Here is a 15,036-nt window from a genome sequence, read left to right on the forward strand (position 1 = left end):
TGGAGCATAGAATATTTCATATTTGTTTGCTCCAAAATGTTTTTTCTTTTATGTTCCTGGCACATCATACACTTGCATGAGCCAAATCAAGTGTGATGAATCATAGGTAAGTCTCCCCAAATATTGTCATCCACAAAATAATATCTCACACAATGTTTGCTAGGGTTATAAGCTGCCTCATTACAGTGATAGAGAATTTCAATCCAAGCATGCTTCCTATGAGTGTCCCGCATTATCATTACACAACAAACCCTTGGAGTTACGAAAATTCATTTTGTTTTTACTAATTTTGAAATTTATTGTGTACCAAACAGTACCTAGTACCTACATACACTCGTACACTGATTTCAATACAGCACTCCATTCATTGAACATTTTTTAACTCTTGTAAATGCATCTACAGATAACGTTGACTAGAGAGGCAATGTAAAGGATTGTTCATAAATAATAACAGCATGTGCTTCAAACTTATTTCAATCTATTTCTGCTTTTAAATTTCCGATCACATATTAGGAGAAAATAAAGGATCAATATATGAGTACATCACTCAGAACATTACTATCTAGTTTAAATCATTTAAATACTTCCAAGTAGAGAAAGAAAAGAAATTGAAAGCATGATTCAGTTAGATTTAAAGCAAGCAGCAAACTGAATTAGATAATTTGTATAGCATAAGCATATTAAACTAAAAATTTGCAAATCAACCATAGCAAAGAAACAGAAGTATATATAATGGTTTTTGAAAAAGTACAAAAATAAATTGCGAAGTGCTTATTATTTTACATTTATGAGAAACAGTAAAAGATGGTAGATTCACGCTTAAATTTATCCATTGGCATAATTTGAACATGAAGCTGATTTTCCTCCCTACAGTTTCTTTCAAATTTGTGACTGCTTAAATGTCAAGAGTTTTAAGGCACCACAAATCAGTCATTGAGATAGATAGTACCTGAATAAGAGAATCATTGCAAGCAGCATCAATCAGCATTCCTCTTCCAATTAAACACAGTAAGTGCACCTTATGAACCAACTCTGCAAACTCCTGTAAAAAAGAATCTCATAAACTGCTTTTCTAAATTGTAGAGCCTGGTCAACTTTAAAAAACTATAAAATATAGTATGGTCATTAAATTTCTGAACATCAACATTCTTATTTACAGCTAAAAATGCTGAATCTTGAGACTTACAATGTGATGTTATAAACGAAGATAAAACATATAAAAGTACTCAACACCTTATCTCTTGCTGTTGCTCTTCGGACTGTTTGTTTTTTTCCTTGCTTGGATATGTCACCATCCTCTAGTTCAACAGTAATCTCTCCATTCCACGGTCTAGGATAAACCTGCACGCTTCCTGCACAAGGCATAATATTGCCATCTTCCCAGTCGAATCCATCTTTATCAATGTCATCTTCTGATTTATCAAATCCATCTTTATCAATATCATCTTCTGATTTATCAAATCCATCGTTATCTATGTCATCTTCTGATTTACAGAGTGCTTCTTGGCTTTCATGTCTTTCTGCAGAATCGTTATTTATGTGATTTTCACCATTGATCTTTGTACTTGGTTCAGAATCAAGATTCATTTTAGCCGCAACTCCACAACTGGGAAGTGTATTAAAATTGGTTTCAGATGACTGCCGCTGATAAAACATGGCATTTTCACCATGAATTGCAGTTTTTTGTTTCTTTCTTCCCTGCAAAAGCAAAAAAAATTTAAATAAGTTGGTATGCTCACCAAAGTGCACAATTTATCATATTTGAACTTGAGCTTGTTAATCTTGAAGGATCGTTTTCTGCAAATATAATAATACTGTCATTTATTTCTGTGTGTTCCAAATGCAGATTTGAATGATATATAAATATAAATAGAGGAGATATGTCTAAAGAAGAGACATGTCTCTATGGTAAATTATAAGTTACTCATCATTAGACAATATATTAACAATAGTATATATAACCATATCTATATACGATATATATATTTATATATATAATAATAATTAAATATATATAATATATATGTGTGTTTGTCTAACTGATGATTAACCAATTGCAATAATGTTTAACCAATAATCATAGAAGGGTTATCTTTAGATCAAATCAATCTGACTGAAGCTACAACATTAACACTCCCTCTTAGCTAGGGAGGATTGTTATAGAACACATTATGCTCTCAAGCATATAGAGAGATATCATCTCATTATGCTCTCAAGCATATAGAGAGATATCATCTCAATATGCGATTCTTGGAAATGACATATTTAAGGATATCAAATCATACCCACCAAAATTAGCTGTTATCTTTCGATATCATCAAAAGTATGATCCAACAAGGAATATCAACCATGTGATATTCATATCATACTCATGATAATTTACCAATCTCATATTCTTATGGTATGTGCAGTAGCATCAAGTTCAAGATGCCTACCAAAAGAATATGTTATATTCTAGAAGGATATATGTTATCTAATCTCCGGCTCATTTTGGGACAGCAACATAATGTAGTACATCATGACACATTCGTTATCATGATCTCGGGGGCAGCAACTTAATGTGATTCATCATGATAACAGACCAAGCCATTCTTAAGATTGTCACCCTACAATAGTGAACATATACAAACATCGATGAAAGATCGTTATCTCGCATGATTTTTTCCAACATAATCATGTAGTAATTCACATGATATCCACCATGAACCAAGTCAGAGGGTGGATCCACCATAGCTACTGCTAGAGGGTGGAACAAGGGTTTTCACCTCAAACTTCTCTCTCACATAGAAGAATGCATTACACGGAATTTCACCTTGAACTTATACCTCTTAATCTGTTTACTTCTTCCATCCAAGGTTGCTTCGGATAGAATGTCAAACTCCCTTTGAATTTGATATCAACCTTCTGAACTCCTCGCACAAGGTTGTCTTTGATGAAGTGTCAGACTCCCTCTGCATCAATACAATCAAGGTCATCAAAAGTTTGACTGAAGCATAAGATAGCCTGAAGTCATAAGATTGAGTTTTGCACAATATTTGGTAGCATGTTCAAGTATCTTTTCCTACAAGAACATCCCCAGACACAGGAAAACATCAAGGCAAATTGCTCTTTATAGTATGTATAGAAATACAAATAAGAGAGAGACTACAATGGGTAGATAAATGTAACAATCACGGACAGGAAATACTTATCTGCACATGAAGGTTCAGAAAATTGCCTTCTTAGATTGTTTGAGAATGTAACATTTCCCCTCTAAAGATGGTTCAAGTGGGAATGGAACATTGACTATAATTCCACCCATGTAAGATTCCCACTCTTATATCGTTGACCCATAAGATCAACTTTAGTCTTGTGTCTCATCTGCATATCTTGAGTAGAATTATGGTGATGGTTATCATACCAAATGTGTATGTGTTCAATGGAATCCATTGAACATACTACAAAACTCGCATTCATGATAAGCATGTCAACATGCAACTTCAACTGTCCTTCCTTGATAGTTGCAACATTATATCATGTAATTTTGTGGCAAGAAAGTATGCACCTTCTATATCCACAAAAATTTGCCATCTTTCTTATGTACGACTTAATAACTCTATGACTCAAATGGACCCATAACTTGATCCAAGAATTAGAATAAGTTCTTCACACTCTCCTATTACCACTTTCCATTATAATTGATGGCCCCGCCATCAAAGGAATATGGAGATTCAACCACAATACATAGCAGTAATAGAGTTGCTTCTACAACAATTTGAGAACAACACGACCCAAGTTCCCTTACCAGCTGATATGAATAGTGATTATGAAATTTGACAAAAATGATTCACAAAATTACAAATGAAGTTTCTTTGGAAAGCCTCCGACAAAACTCATCTCTGAATATTATTTAGGGTCATACTCCTTACACAAAACAGGATACTCTTGTTTCTCCAAAAGTTTCCATACTAATAGTAACATTTATACACCAAAGACTCTAGAATCCTTCTTTGCCCAAGTCATATAGCTCATAGGTTACTGGTAATTGGGAAAGGTTACAGTTGCACTGATGTTGATCGTAATAATGTTTAGTTCAATATATTTTACCATTCTGATGGATTTCTTAGGTACAATTTGAGCCCTCTAGTTGTCATGTTCCCAAAGTAACAAGAATCAGAATCAAATTGGAATCGGCAAGGCCAAATTGAATCGCAAATAGGCCATGAATTAGAATCGAATCAGCCACGAATCGGCAAATTTAAAAAAGCCTTGAATTTTAAGATTTTAACAATTTAAAACTTATTTCATGCACCATTTATTGAATATAACTTAAACACACTATAACATCATCAAAAGAAGCTAACATGCATAAACATGGAACATAAATGATAAATCCATCACATACGTAACTACATTACACGTAAAATGTAAATTGTAGCTAAAGTAAATAGAAATCATAGGATGGTGATGAGTCAAATCATAGAATGTATGTAAGATGAAGATCCATAAGACATCAAATCATAAATGTATGTAAGATGAAGAATCAAGATCCATGAAACGTATGTCTATCAGTATTTAATATTTATAAATGTATGTCTATTAGTATTTGTAAACGTATCCTTTTTTGGTGCTCTTCCTTCTTGTTGGTTGCAAACCAGTGGTTTTTCTTTTCTCTTCTACTCTCACTTTTCCTCTCTTTTACTCATGCTAAACAATTAGAAGGCCCTTTAGGGTTAAAACAAAGAGGAAAGGCAAAAAAAAATTTAAAAATATGTGTTTTTATTAAAATTTGACTTGACTTTTTTCCTACCTGCATGGCTGATTTTTTGCAATTCACAGAGGTGATTCATGTGATTTTTTGCCACTGAAATGATTCACCAATTCCAAAAAAATCAGGAACCGTGAATTGAATTGCCAAACCGCCGATTTAGGGGATTTCGTGGCAATTTTCATTACTATGAATAACCCACTCTAATGCTTTGCTCCAAGGCAACTATTGTGTTCTCACATAACCACATTGTCACTACAGTTTTATTTTTGCCTACTTCCTTATGTTAAATGTTATAATGACAACATCTGTGCCACTATGGGAACAATGTCAAATATTCACAACCATTGGCAATGTAATTTCAAGATCTCTATGAATAATCAAATCATGTAGACATATGTGAATCCCAACTCTATATATGATATCTATATGAGTTCATAATCAGCAGGAATGAACTTAGCCTTCAATTTAGTCGCCATCAACCTCCACCAAGTCATTTTCATTTCACCTTCCTTCTATCTCTTTGCAATTCTTTCCACCATAAAGCAGCATGTCCTTTTAGCTTAGTCTGTGTCAACCTCACTCTAAGCGGATTACCAATATCCTCTAACTCAAAGTAGTCTTCCAACTCTCCAATACAATCAATCAGGTCTTCAAGATTCAAAGTGCCTAAGAAACTAAAAACTTCCATCTTATGTTTTAGTTTCAACCAAGCTTCAGATCTATCTAACCAACCAGTTTTGTCTTTCACAAATCTCTCTATCCGATCAACTTTGGCTTCACCACTAGATCCAGTAACCTCAAAGCCTTCAACAGCTTCCTCATAACAATCTTAAGTACCCACATTCCTCAGTACACTAGCTATAGCCCTCATGATCTCAGTGACCATGTCATTCTTCATCAACTCCATCTCAGATATGTAATCTAATCTAACCTTTTCTGAAATTTTAGTCTCCCCAACATCACAGAGATCTGCAATCACCCTAGGGTCCAATCTTCTTGCAGGCATCTTCCAAGATCTTCGAAAACCCTCTACAATGAATCCTACCCGAACATCTTGTGACAAAACCGAGTTGCTTTCAAGTCAGATCGCAACCTGCCACTTCTCACAAACAACTAGAAACAAATCACAAATCCAAGAACACAAAATTGTAACACAAATCACACGAACTCTCTATGATCACACTCCAACAATCACCCACCAGATCAACCTTCGCTCTTATACCACCTAACATTGTGCAAGGCCAAAAGAATCTCCAAATGAGATGTCCAAGGCCCTAACTAATAACACCACAGCGGTAACACAACGCCAAGATACAAGCTCTGATACCAAACTCAATTCTTTATTCATAAAACAACTAATTACATGAAATGTGTCTGGCTATAAGGCCTTCCCAGTTACGGCCAAATACAAATCTGCAAGACCTCGCAAGATCCAACCCAATCCTAGCTAGCCCAAATCGGTTACACAACAGCAAATTTGGAAGAAACCCCAAGCAAGATATAAACTTGTGCTTGCAAGCCACCAAGCAATCTCCTTGTTGATCCCGGACCAAGTCCCCTTTAGTATAGTAGGGCGAGTCTCCCTATCCGAGTCATAGATTCTTCATTCAACCAACATAGCATGGGTGCCCCATTTGGTTGAGCGCCCCGCAATAAGCCTACAATTTGCATATCTAGATTCTTAACTTGAATCCCTGCTACCCTCCTATTGCCTAAACACTACCCAACTCCTTAAATACTCGTATGGCCACAAGTCAGCCTATTGCGAATAGAATCATCTAGAATCCAAATAAACATAAAGAGCCTTAGTCGGCTTAAAACAATCACTAAATGCACATAGGAGAAAGAACCAAGACCCCAAAGGTCCACACACATCCCAATATTGATCCACATCACAATCATGCATAACACGAATTAAATACACCAAGTCGGCCAATCAAATCTCCCAAGAACACCATCAAAAAGGGGACAACTTTGGGGACGGCAAAAATCCATCCCTGTTTCGTCCCCGAGACGGGCACAAGCCTAAATGCATAGGGGACATGTCCCTGTGGAACACCGTGTCTCATCTTAAGGGTAGTGGAACTAGGCCTAAAAGTTACCATGATGCTGACCCTAGTACAGTAGCAAGAGATAGGGCTTGGAAACATGTTATTCCTAGGCATAAGAAAGGAGTTGTGACATGTTGGCATTGTATGATAATATAATGGGGGAGGCATTAATAGATTGAAATATCACCTTGCACATATACCAAAGCGTAATATCAGAAAATGCAAGGAGGTACCTCAAGATGTTATGCGTGATATGCAAGCTCTCTTAGAGGAATTTTTAAAGAAAAAAAAAATTTCAAAAAGCAACAAGAAGAGATGGCACAATTAGCTGGAACTAGAAGTGTAGAGAGCTCTTTAAGTTATCATGGACATGATCACCCACCAATTCCACCTTCTTCTAATACTACATCTCAGACTGCGAGCATTGGGCTATGGGTGCGTATGCAAAGATCTTGACTTGGTTCCATCTTTGTTCCACACACAACTCCAAGTGCACAACCATCACTTGAGTGCATGGCTTGGAATAAGAGAAGCATGTGCAAGCAAAGCTGACACTTGGAGATTTCTTCTTCTACAACAACCTTTCATTTAATGCAGCAAGGTACTTATTATTTTAATTTTTAATTTGTATGTCTTCCCTTGCTTGCATAATAAGCATACTTATATTGTATATTTAATTTTTTTTAACTTTTAAGTCTCCTTATTGGCAAATTGTCATAGATGTTGTTACTGTTTGTGGTTTGGGGTTCAAAGCCCCTAATGATGAGGAGCTAAAAGGTCCTATTTTGGCCCATCACATTGCTGATGTAAAAGTTGAAATTGAGGAGCAGCATAAAGTATGGGTCGCAAAGCGTTGCACCATCATGACCGATGGTTAGACTGATAGAAGAAATAGAACACAACTGAATTTTCTTGTTCCCTCATCATGTAATTCAATTTTGTACTTAGAAAGATAGAATTTAATAATTTAGTAGTAATTGATTGATCGTTGTGATTGTACTAAATTTCTTTTTCTCAAGTTCCATAGTGTTTTTCAAATCAATTGATGCCTCAAGGAAAACCAAAAATGTTTAATATCTTTGTGAGGTAATGGAGGAAGTGTTGAAAGAGATGGGTGAAGAGAATGTGGTGCAAATTCTGACAGATAATGCAGAAAATTATGTTGTTTCTGGTAAACTTCTTATGGATAGGCACCGCCACTTGTTTTGGATCCCTTGTGTTGCTCATTGCCTTGACTTTATGTTGGAGGATCTAGATAAAATTCCTTTAATAAAAAAATTTATAAAGCAAGCAAGGAATATTTGCAAGTTCATATATAATCATGCTTGGGTCCTCAACCTTATGAGGCGACACATAAAGAGTTCTCTCGTCTAGCGGTCACTAGATTTGCAACGAATTTTCTCACGTAGAAATCTTTTCTTAACGCAAAGGCTGGTTTGAAAGGTATATTTGTATGTAAAGAGTGAAAAAATTTATCATATTCAAAGCTCAGTGCAGCAGTTGAGGTGGTTGATAGGATTTTTTATGAGAGTGGCTTTTCGAAACCCGCCAAGGAGATTGTGGAGTAAATTTTCCTTTTTGTGCTCATGTCCATTTCATTTCACTATTTTTGTTAAAGTTTTAAAAACTTGTTTATGTTTGACATTCACATTGTTCATTTTTAAACGGAAAACTTAAAGCTTAATGTTTTGTTTTTCACAATGATTGCAGTTCATAGAGCCTCTTATCCTATGGATTGTTAATGGACAGAAACCCTCAATGGGTTACATTTATGAGGGCATGGATAGTGCAAAAGAGACCATTCGAGCTTTTTATGCAGGGAATCAAATATGGTCACGTATGGGATGTCACTAATAAGCGATGGCACAATCTACTTCATAGACCTATACATGCAGCTACCCACTTTCTTAACCTAGCATACCAATTCAGCCCAAATTTTAAAGCTGGTGAAAAGGTGTTGAGTGGCCTCTATGATGTTATAGAGAGAATGTCCCTTGATGCAATTGTTGGAATAGTTATAGTCCGTGAGATAGAGATGTATAAGAAAGCACTAGAAGACTTATTTTCACGAGACTTGTGCAAGAAAAATCGGACAGAATTGATGTCTGGTAAAAATATATGATTCCAAATTCTAAATTCTATTTTATTACCACTTTAGAATCTAGAATCTAGATTGATATAGTCAAATTTATAGAACTGATTTAAAATTTTCTTGTCTCAGATGTATGATGAGAGATGTTTAGCAATAAGGTGCCAAATCTACAGAGAATTGCAATTCTTATCATGAGTCAACCATCTAATGCTTCAGGATGCAAGGGCAATTGGAGTATGTTCAAGCATATACACTCGAAGAGTTGCAATAGGTTGACAACAAAAAAGTTGAATAATCTTGTTTTTGTTCACTACAACCTTCATTTCTGCCACAAACAGATTTTGGGAACCGATACATCTCCCATTGTATTAGAGAAGGTTGATATATAAGCCGAATGGAACACAGAGGTTGATGATCCTATCTTAGGTGATGAAGACTTGGAGTGAGTTCATCAGGTTGATCGAGAGGCAGAGGCAATGGCGATGGCAGTCAAGGAGGCTAGAGCACGAGGAGACTCAATGCAAGACCCTAAGGCCGACAGTGATGGATCTGACTCTAATGATGAGGATTATGAGGATGAGCATGAGCATGAGCATGAGCATGAGGAGGATGAGCATGTCACTGAGGTTCAACCTTAGATACAGGGAGAGAGTGATGGAGCCCAAAAATTAGAAAATTTAGGCATCCATTTGAGCATATTTTATGAGTATCAGCATCCATGATTAAAAGTATGAAGATATATATTATTGTTCCCTACTGATGTTAAAGACTTAAGAGATAAGTCAAAATATTGCGAGCCGAGAATGAGCATGTGCATGCAGTCCATTTCAGCAATGCATTTGAAGATGATGATGATTATGTTTACATGCTGATGGAGTTATGAAAAGATGGAGAGCTCCTTGGTCAAATACTTAAGTCAAAAGGATATAGTCGCTAAAAGGCATCAGATTAATGTTATAGGATTATATGACCATGTGAGAAACAATAATTGTATCATTGCTGAAGCCATATTGATATCAGACATCATTACATTTATAATAAGGATCAGATCGAGAACGTGTTCATAAAGATAGAACTAACAGTCTAGAATACCTTTTTTCTTCATCAAAATATAATGTAAATGGATGCATAAGAAAGTTGTTTTGATGGATGACTTATTGTGTAGAAGACGATGAATTGCTCTATAAATTAGTATTTTGGAAATCATCTAACAATATTGGCTAATCTGTCCTGCATGTTTTGATTATTCTAAAGGAGAAGTTGGCTTGGAAGATTTTACCACAATGATATCATCAGCTGTATATGAAGAATGCTAGGTACAGCAGCATCAATAATATGATTAAGTCACCCACTCACAGAAAAATATGATGGAATATATATTTTGATTGTGTCAAACAAAAGAAATAAGAAGCAACCAATGTTCTGAAAAAGAATTGGAGCAAGAGTCTGATTATTTCAGTGTTTGGATAGAGATGTATATTATCACACACGACACCCTGTGTTCGATACTAGACAGAATGGAGGATACTGCACAAAAGGCAGTGAGATGTAATAATACTTCTAAAGCATTCATTTAACCAGTTTGATTACAGATTTTGAGAAGACTTATATGGAAAATGTGAGCAGCCTTACAGAGAAGATTTGAGCACAATAATGGTGATATGATGAACAGATTCATCAGGGATTTTAAGGCAGAATTATGAAGATTGTTTGAGCAGATAAGAGACATATTAATCAGAGTTGAGAAGAGATTCACCTGACTTGTAAAATCTGGAAATGATTGAAGTATTTTTGAACATATTCATGATGGTCACTCTCTACATAATATATTAACAAAGAAGTGGCATGTATCTAAGACAAGAGATTCTATTAAGTGTTTCAAGATCACTAAGATAATGACTATACATATCCAACGATTCTGAAGAATATCTCAAGCTTGAACATTGAATGAGAACCAATAGATTCATCAGAGGATATGATCATACACAAACAGTTATGCGCAAACATGGAATTCTGAACCTCATTGGCATGCATGAAGCAAGGAATTGAATCGATTCCGGATTAAATCAGAACTTTCATACTTCATAAGACCGCTCATCATTATTTGATACCTATATCTAATGATCATTTTCATTTGTCGCAAGTATGACTAAACACATTGGGGGTGGTATTAAGGACGTACACGGACATCTTCATGTTATGTCCAATAACAATTAAAAGCAGCAGCGCCTTTGTATTGCCACGATGAAGTTATTTGTGTGTTGGAATCACTGAATATGAACGGATTTTGCATTCAGAGGATACGTGCGGACATCACCACCCTCAAAGACATGTCTATGAGGAAAAGGCGAATCCTGGAGGTTGTTTTATTAGCATTGATGAGATGCCCCTGTTCAACTTATATGATCCAATTCTCAACCAGTTATCATGAGAAGTTTATATTTTAAATATTTCATAGGAGTTAGTGATTAGTTATTAGTTTTGAAAGGATGTGTCATTAAAATATGTTTTTTCATTAAGACACAACTATTCAAATCGTGACTCTTCACATATTATAAGTAGGAGATGTAAAATCAAATTCAGATTCATATGCATATAGACTCTTTCTAATTGTTGTATACCATGAGGCACTTATGGTGTATTATATTCTTCGAATTGGCAAAGAAATGAATTCCTGAACAAAGCCCGTGGATTGAATTATTGGGTGAATCGTGTGCGATCCCGATAAATTTGCAATAGATTGATCATCTATAAGGAGTGTCTTTATTGTGATTTTATTTCTGGGATAATTATTTATTTTAAATTTTAGAGTTCTAAATTATTATTAATTTGTCCTTTATAAATATTTGTACTTATTTTGTATAAATATTTTAATGTTCGAACAAGTGGACTAGGTCATTATTGCGTTTTAAATTTGATATACATAGATATTGTTAAATATTTAATTCTTTGCGTATTTATGTCTAGTTTGTCTCCATATCATAGGAGTTAAAGCGCATTCTAGACTAGTTTAAAATTGCATTCATATAATTGATCTGTCACGTCTAGATTGTTAAACTTGTTTATAGTTTAAATATGTTGAATTTTATAAAGTTGTACATTTCAGCTTATAATATTGACTCTAATTACCCATTTAATTAAGCACTAGTCTTTTACTCCTGATTCATAATCCATATGCCGGCAAATGTTTCATTTCTTTCCATTGAAAAATTAATATATTCATTTGTTGGATTCATTCTTTATTTAAAATATTATTACATTTATTTATTAATTCATAATTTTCAAGATTAAAGTTTTTCTATAATTCTTTTCGTAAAGAAAACTTTCCATACAATCGCATTCTAATCAATTTGCTATAAGAGTCTTGGATCTAAGTGTTTTGTCCAGGATCAGGTACACCCGCCTTGGTTTTGCAGAGCCAAAAGTGCAAGGAACTCGGACTACACTGTTCAATTATGTCAAGTTGGCCTTGACCAGTTGGATATCCCAGCATCAAGCAGGCAAGGCTCGTAGGATTCCCATCTACGGTTTTGGGAACCAACAAAGAGGATGGCTCTAGAGGCTTCCATGACCTATCTTAGGCGTACTCGTAGGAAGACATGGGCTACTATGAGCCTTTCTTTTGATATATGGGCTGACCACTTTGTGAACAAGCCTAAGATTTTATGATTGATGCATCAATATAAAATTTCTAAGAAATGAAAAATGAATATCTATTCTCTCTCCTGCTTTACTTTACATGTATTTATAAACATTTGAAAGGCATCGTTTGTTTTCTAAACAACGTGCCTCTTCATGACTAGAAACTAATCATAACTCCCTTCTAACAAAATTTAGAAGTTCATCCCTAATAAAAACTTTGTATAATGATAATATATCGATGTCAATAAAATTCCTCTCGAAAATAAACTTGGCAATTGAATTAATGCTACATTTTGAAATTCCACCTCATCGTTCTAGATCCTCCTCATTGTAGTGGCACTTCATGCTCTGCGCATATATGTCCAGGCCTTTGTTTACATTGGTTGCTACTTGCAGAATCGTGGGCCATGCGATTTCAAATTGCAGTGTATCATCCTAACTGCTCCAGGATTCACCCGCATTCATGCTGCCTACAACATCCTTTAAACTTGCGTAAGACACACAACCAAGCACTATTAGATACAAGGATAAATCGCGAAGTCACGGTTCCTACTTCCTCAATCACGTGAGGATCAGTCTAATTCGAAGCCACATCTCTGACACATGGACGCTACCTTCTCTCTCAAGAAAACTCAAAAAGTTCGCCTCTTTTGCTATCTACCTGCGCATGCAAACATCCACATCCGACCACAAACCTGGGTTCAATGATTATGCATTCACAAATAGTGCCGTAAATGTTAATGGTCACCTTGAAATTATTGGGCCACTTTCTGCCAAGCAATATATGAGTTTATCCGCAGGTGAGTGCGCAGGGCAATAGGAACAGCATTTAATGGTTTACGCCTCCACCTATGATGATCTCAATATCACCTTTCAAGTGTATATGCTGTAAACATTCTATTTCATTATATTTTCTTTATTTTCCCTGAGTTTTACCATGAATAACTTCCGCACAACCACTCGGTGATTATCTTCAGGCTGGGCTCTTGCTTTCTCAGGCTATCCATGCATATCATTCCCTACCATAAAAGGATACATCAAAGACTTATGGTGCACAAGAATATTTTTGAACTCTTCTATTTGAACACATTGCATTATCATGCTTGTCTTAGAATAATTGCAATTTTTATTTCAGGAGCATCTTCTTTGACTGATTCAACACTCGATATATCTCTCCCACAGGCTAAATCCGCAGATTTAATACATCATCTAAAGACTGTTGATATTAATTGCCTATAGATTCTTGTGATGCAGCCTTACCAAGCAAATGACTTGAATGATAACTGGTTATACCTGAACCTAAACAAAGGCATTGTTCTTCTTTTACTCTCCATAGCAACAAATTGAAAAACTGAAGCTTGGCTTTTAATATCCGATCTTTGTCTCTTAGATTGAGATGACCCTTACTAATTAAATCAATTTTAATAATAATATTACCTTGGAAAAACTTGTCTGAATTTGAGCTATTTTAGATAAAGACTGACTCCAATACAGTTGGAAAAAATTTAAATATTCATGGCAGAGACGTACAATTATCAATCTATAATAACTTCTTCCGTTGTCAATGTATTAAAACTATTTTAGCAAATTTAAAACAAAAAAAACGCTGGAACCTGGATAGCTATAAATTTCCAAGGGTTTGCTGGAGTTGGTACCAGGTCTCAAGTCGAATTTATCAACAGTTGAATACAGATAAATCGTCTCCGAAGAAGATACTGGACTGCTGAAGGAGAGCCGCCCGTGGCAAAGTCGACTGGAGGAACTCGGAGCTTGCAAGTTTCTTACCCTAAGTTATCCGCCGAAAAAGATATAGTTCGGATCGTGTTGGGAAAACCCTGAAACTGGTGGACACTATGTTTGAGTAAATCGACCCACCACAAATGTAAATCGATTGCAATCCACCCCAGTTCGGCTCGAATTTCCGCCTTTAATCTCTGCAAACGAGCCCGCAAATTCTAAACTATTCCGCCTTCGATATTTTCATGGCTCCAATATGACGAACGAACTATGGGGAAAAAAATCTTGAATCGGAGGTTTAAAATCTTGCTTGCTGGAAATTGGATCGCTGCCTATAATTTCTTCAGGATTTAAATCCGCCGACTTGTGACATGAATCGTGTCTACTTTGATACCACTTAATTTTTTTCCTTTGGGTTTCCCTCCGAATTTCGCTGATTCTGCAACAATTTGATGGATACAATTTTCTTCTTAGTCAATCAAAAATGCAAGAAATCCATAACTTGGCCTCAGCCATCGATTACTGCTCGAGTGAAGTGACTGTAATATCACTTCCAGATTGCAATAATTCAGGCGATATTTCACACCCTCAAAATTGCTTATCAATGGGAGTTATCGTTCCCAAAGATAATCTGAGAATTTGCAGACCCAATGGCTACAAATCACTCTAATTGGAATAGAAGTCGAATCCACAAAACCGCTTGTTCCAATGGGAGCCTTATGTCCTCTATTTATTCACTTCGCTGAGAAGTTACTGGAAGTTTT

At 35.6% G+C, this 15,036-nt stretch overlaps 1 protein-coding gene across 2 annotated transcripts in view; it reads right to left on the bottom strand.

Annotated features, from left to right (window-relative positions):
- RAD4 (DNA repair protein Rad4 family) overlaps nt 1–15,036 on the bottom strand; it is a 189,051-nt gene that overhangs the window by 92,696 nt on the left and 81,319 nt on the right. For both annotated transcript variants that reach the window (XM_089797296.1, XM_089797297.1), the window contains exons 4-5: nt 1,234–1,698; nt 950–1,042 (exon numbers count right to left, since the gene is read on the bottom strand). In XM_089797296.1, coding sequence (XP_089653422.1) covers nt 950–1,042; nt 1,234–1,698 — 558 coding nt within the window. The remainder of the gene's footprint in view (nt 1–949; nt 1,043–1,233; nt 1,699–15,036) is intronic.

Source organism: Cupressus sempervirens, chromosome 8 (genome assembly GCF_028749045.1).
Source record: "Cupressus sempervirens isolate cs-2001-9-10 chromosome 8, ASM2874904v1, whole genome shotgun sequence".
In the NCBI taxonomy this organism is placed as follows: domain Eukaryota; kingdom Viridiplantae; phylum Streptophyta; class Pinopsida; order Cupressales; family Cupressaceae; genus Cupressus; species Cupressus sempervirens.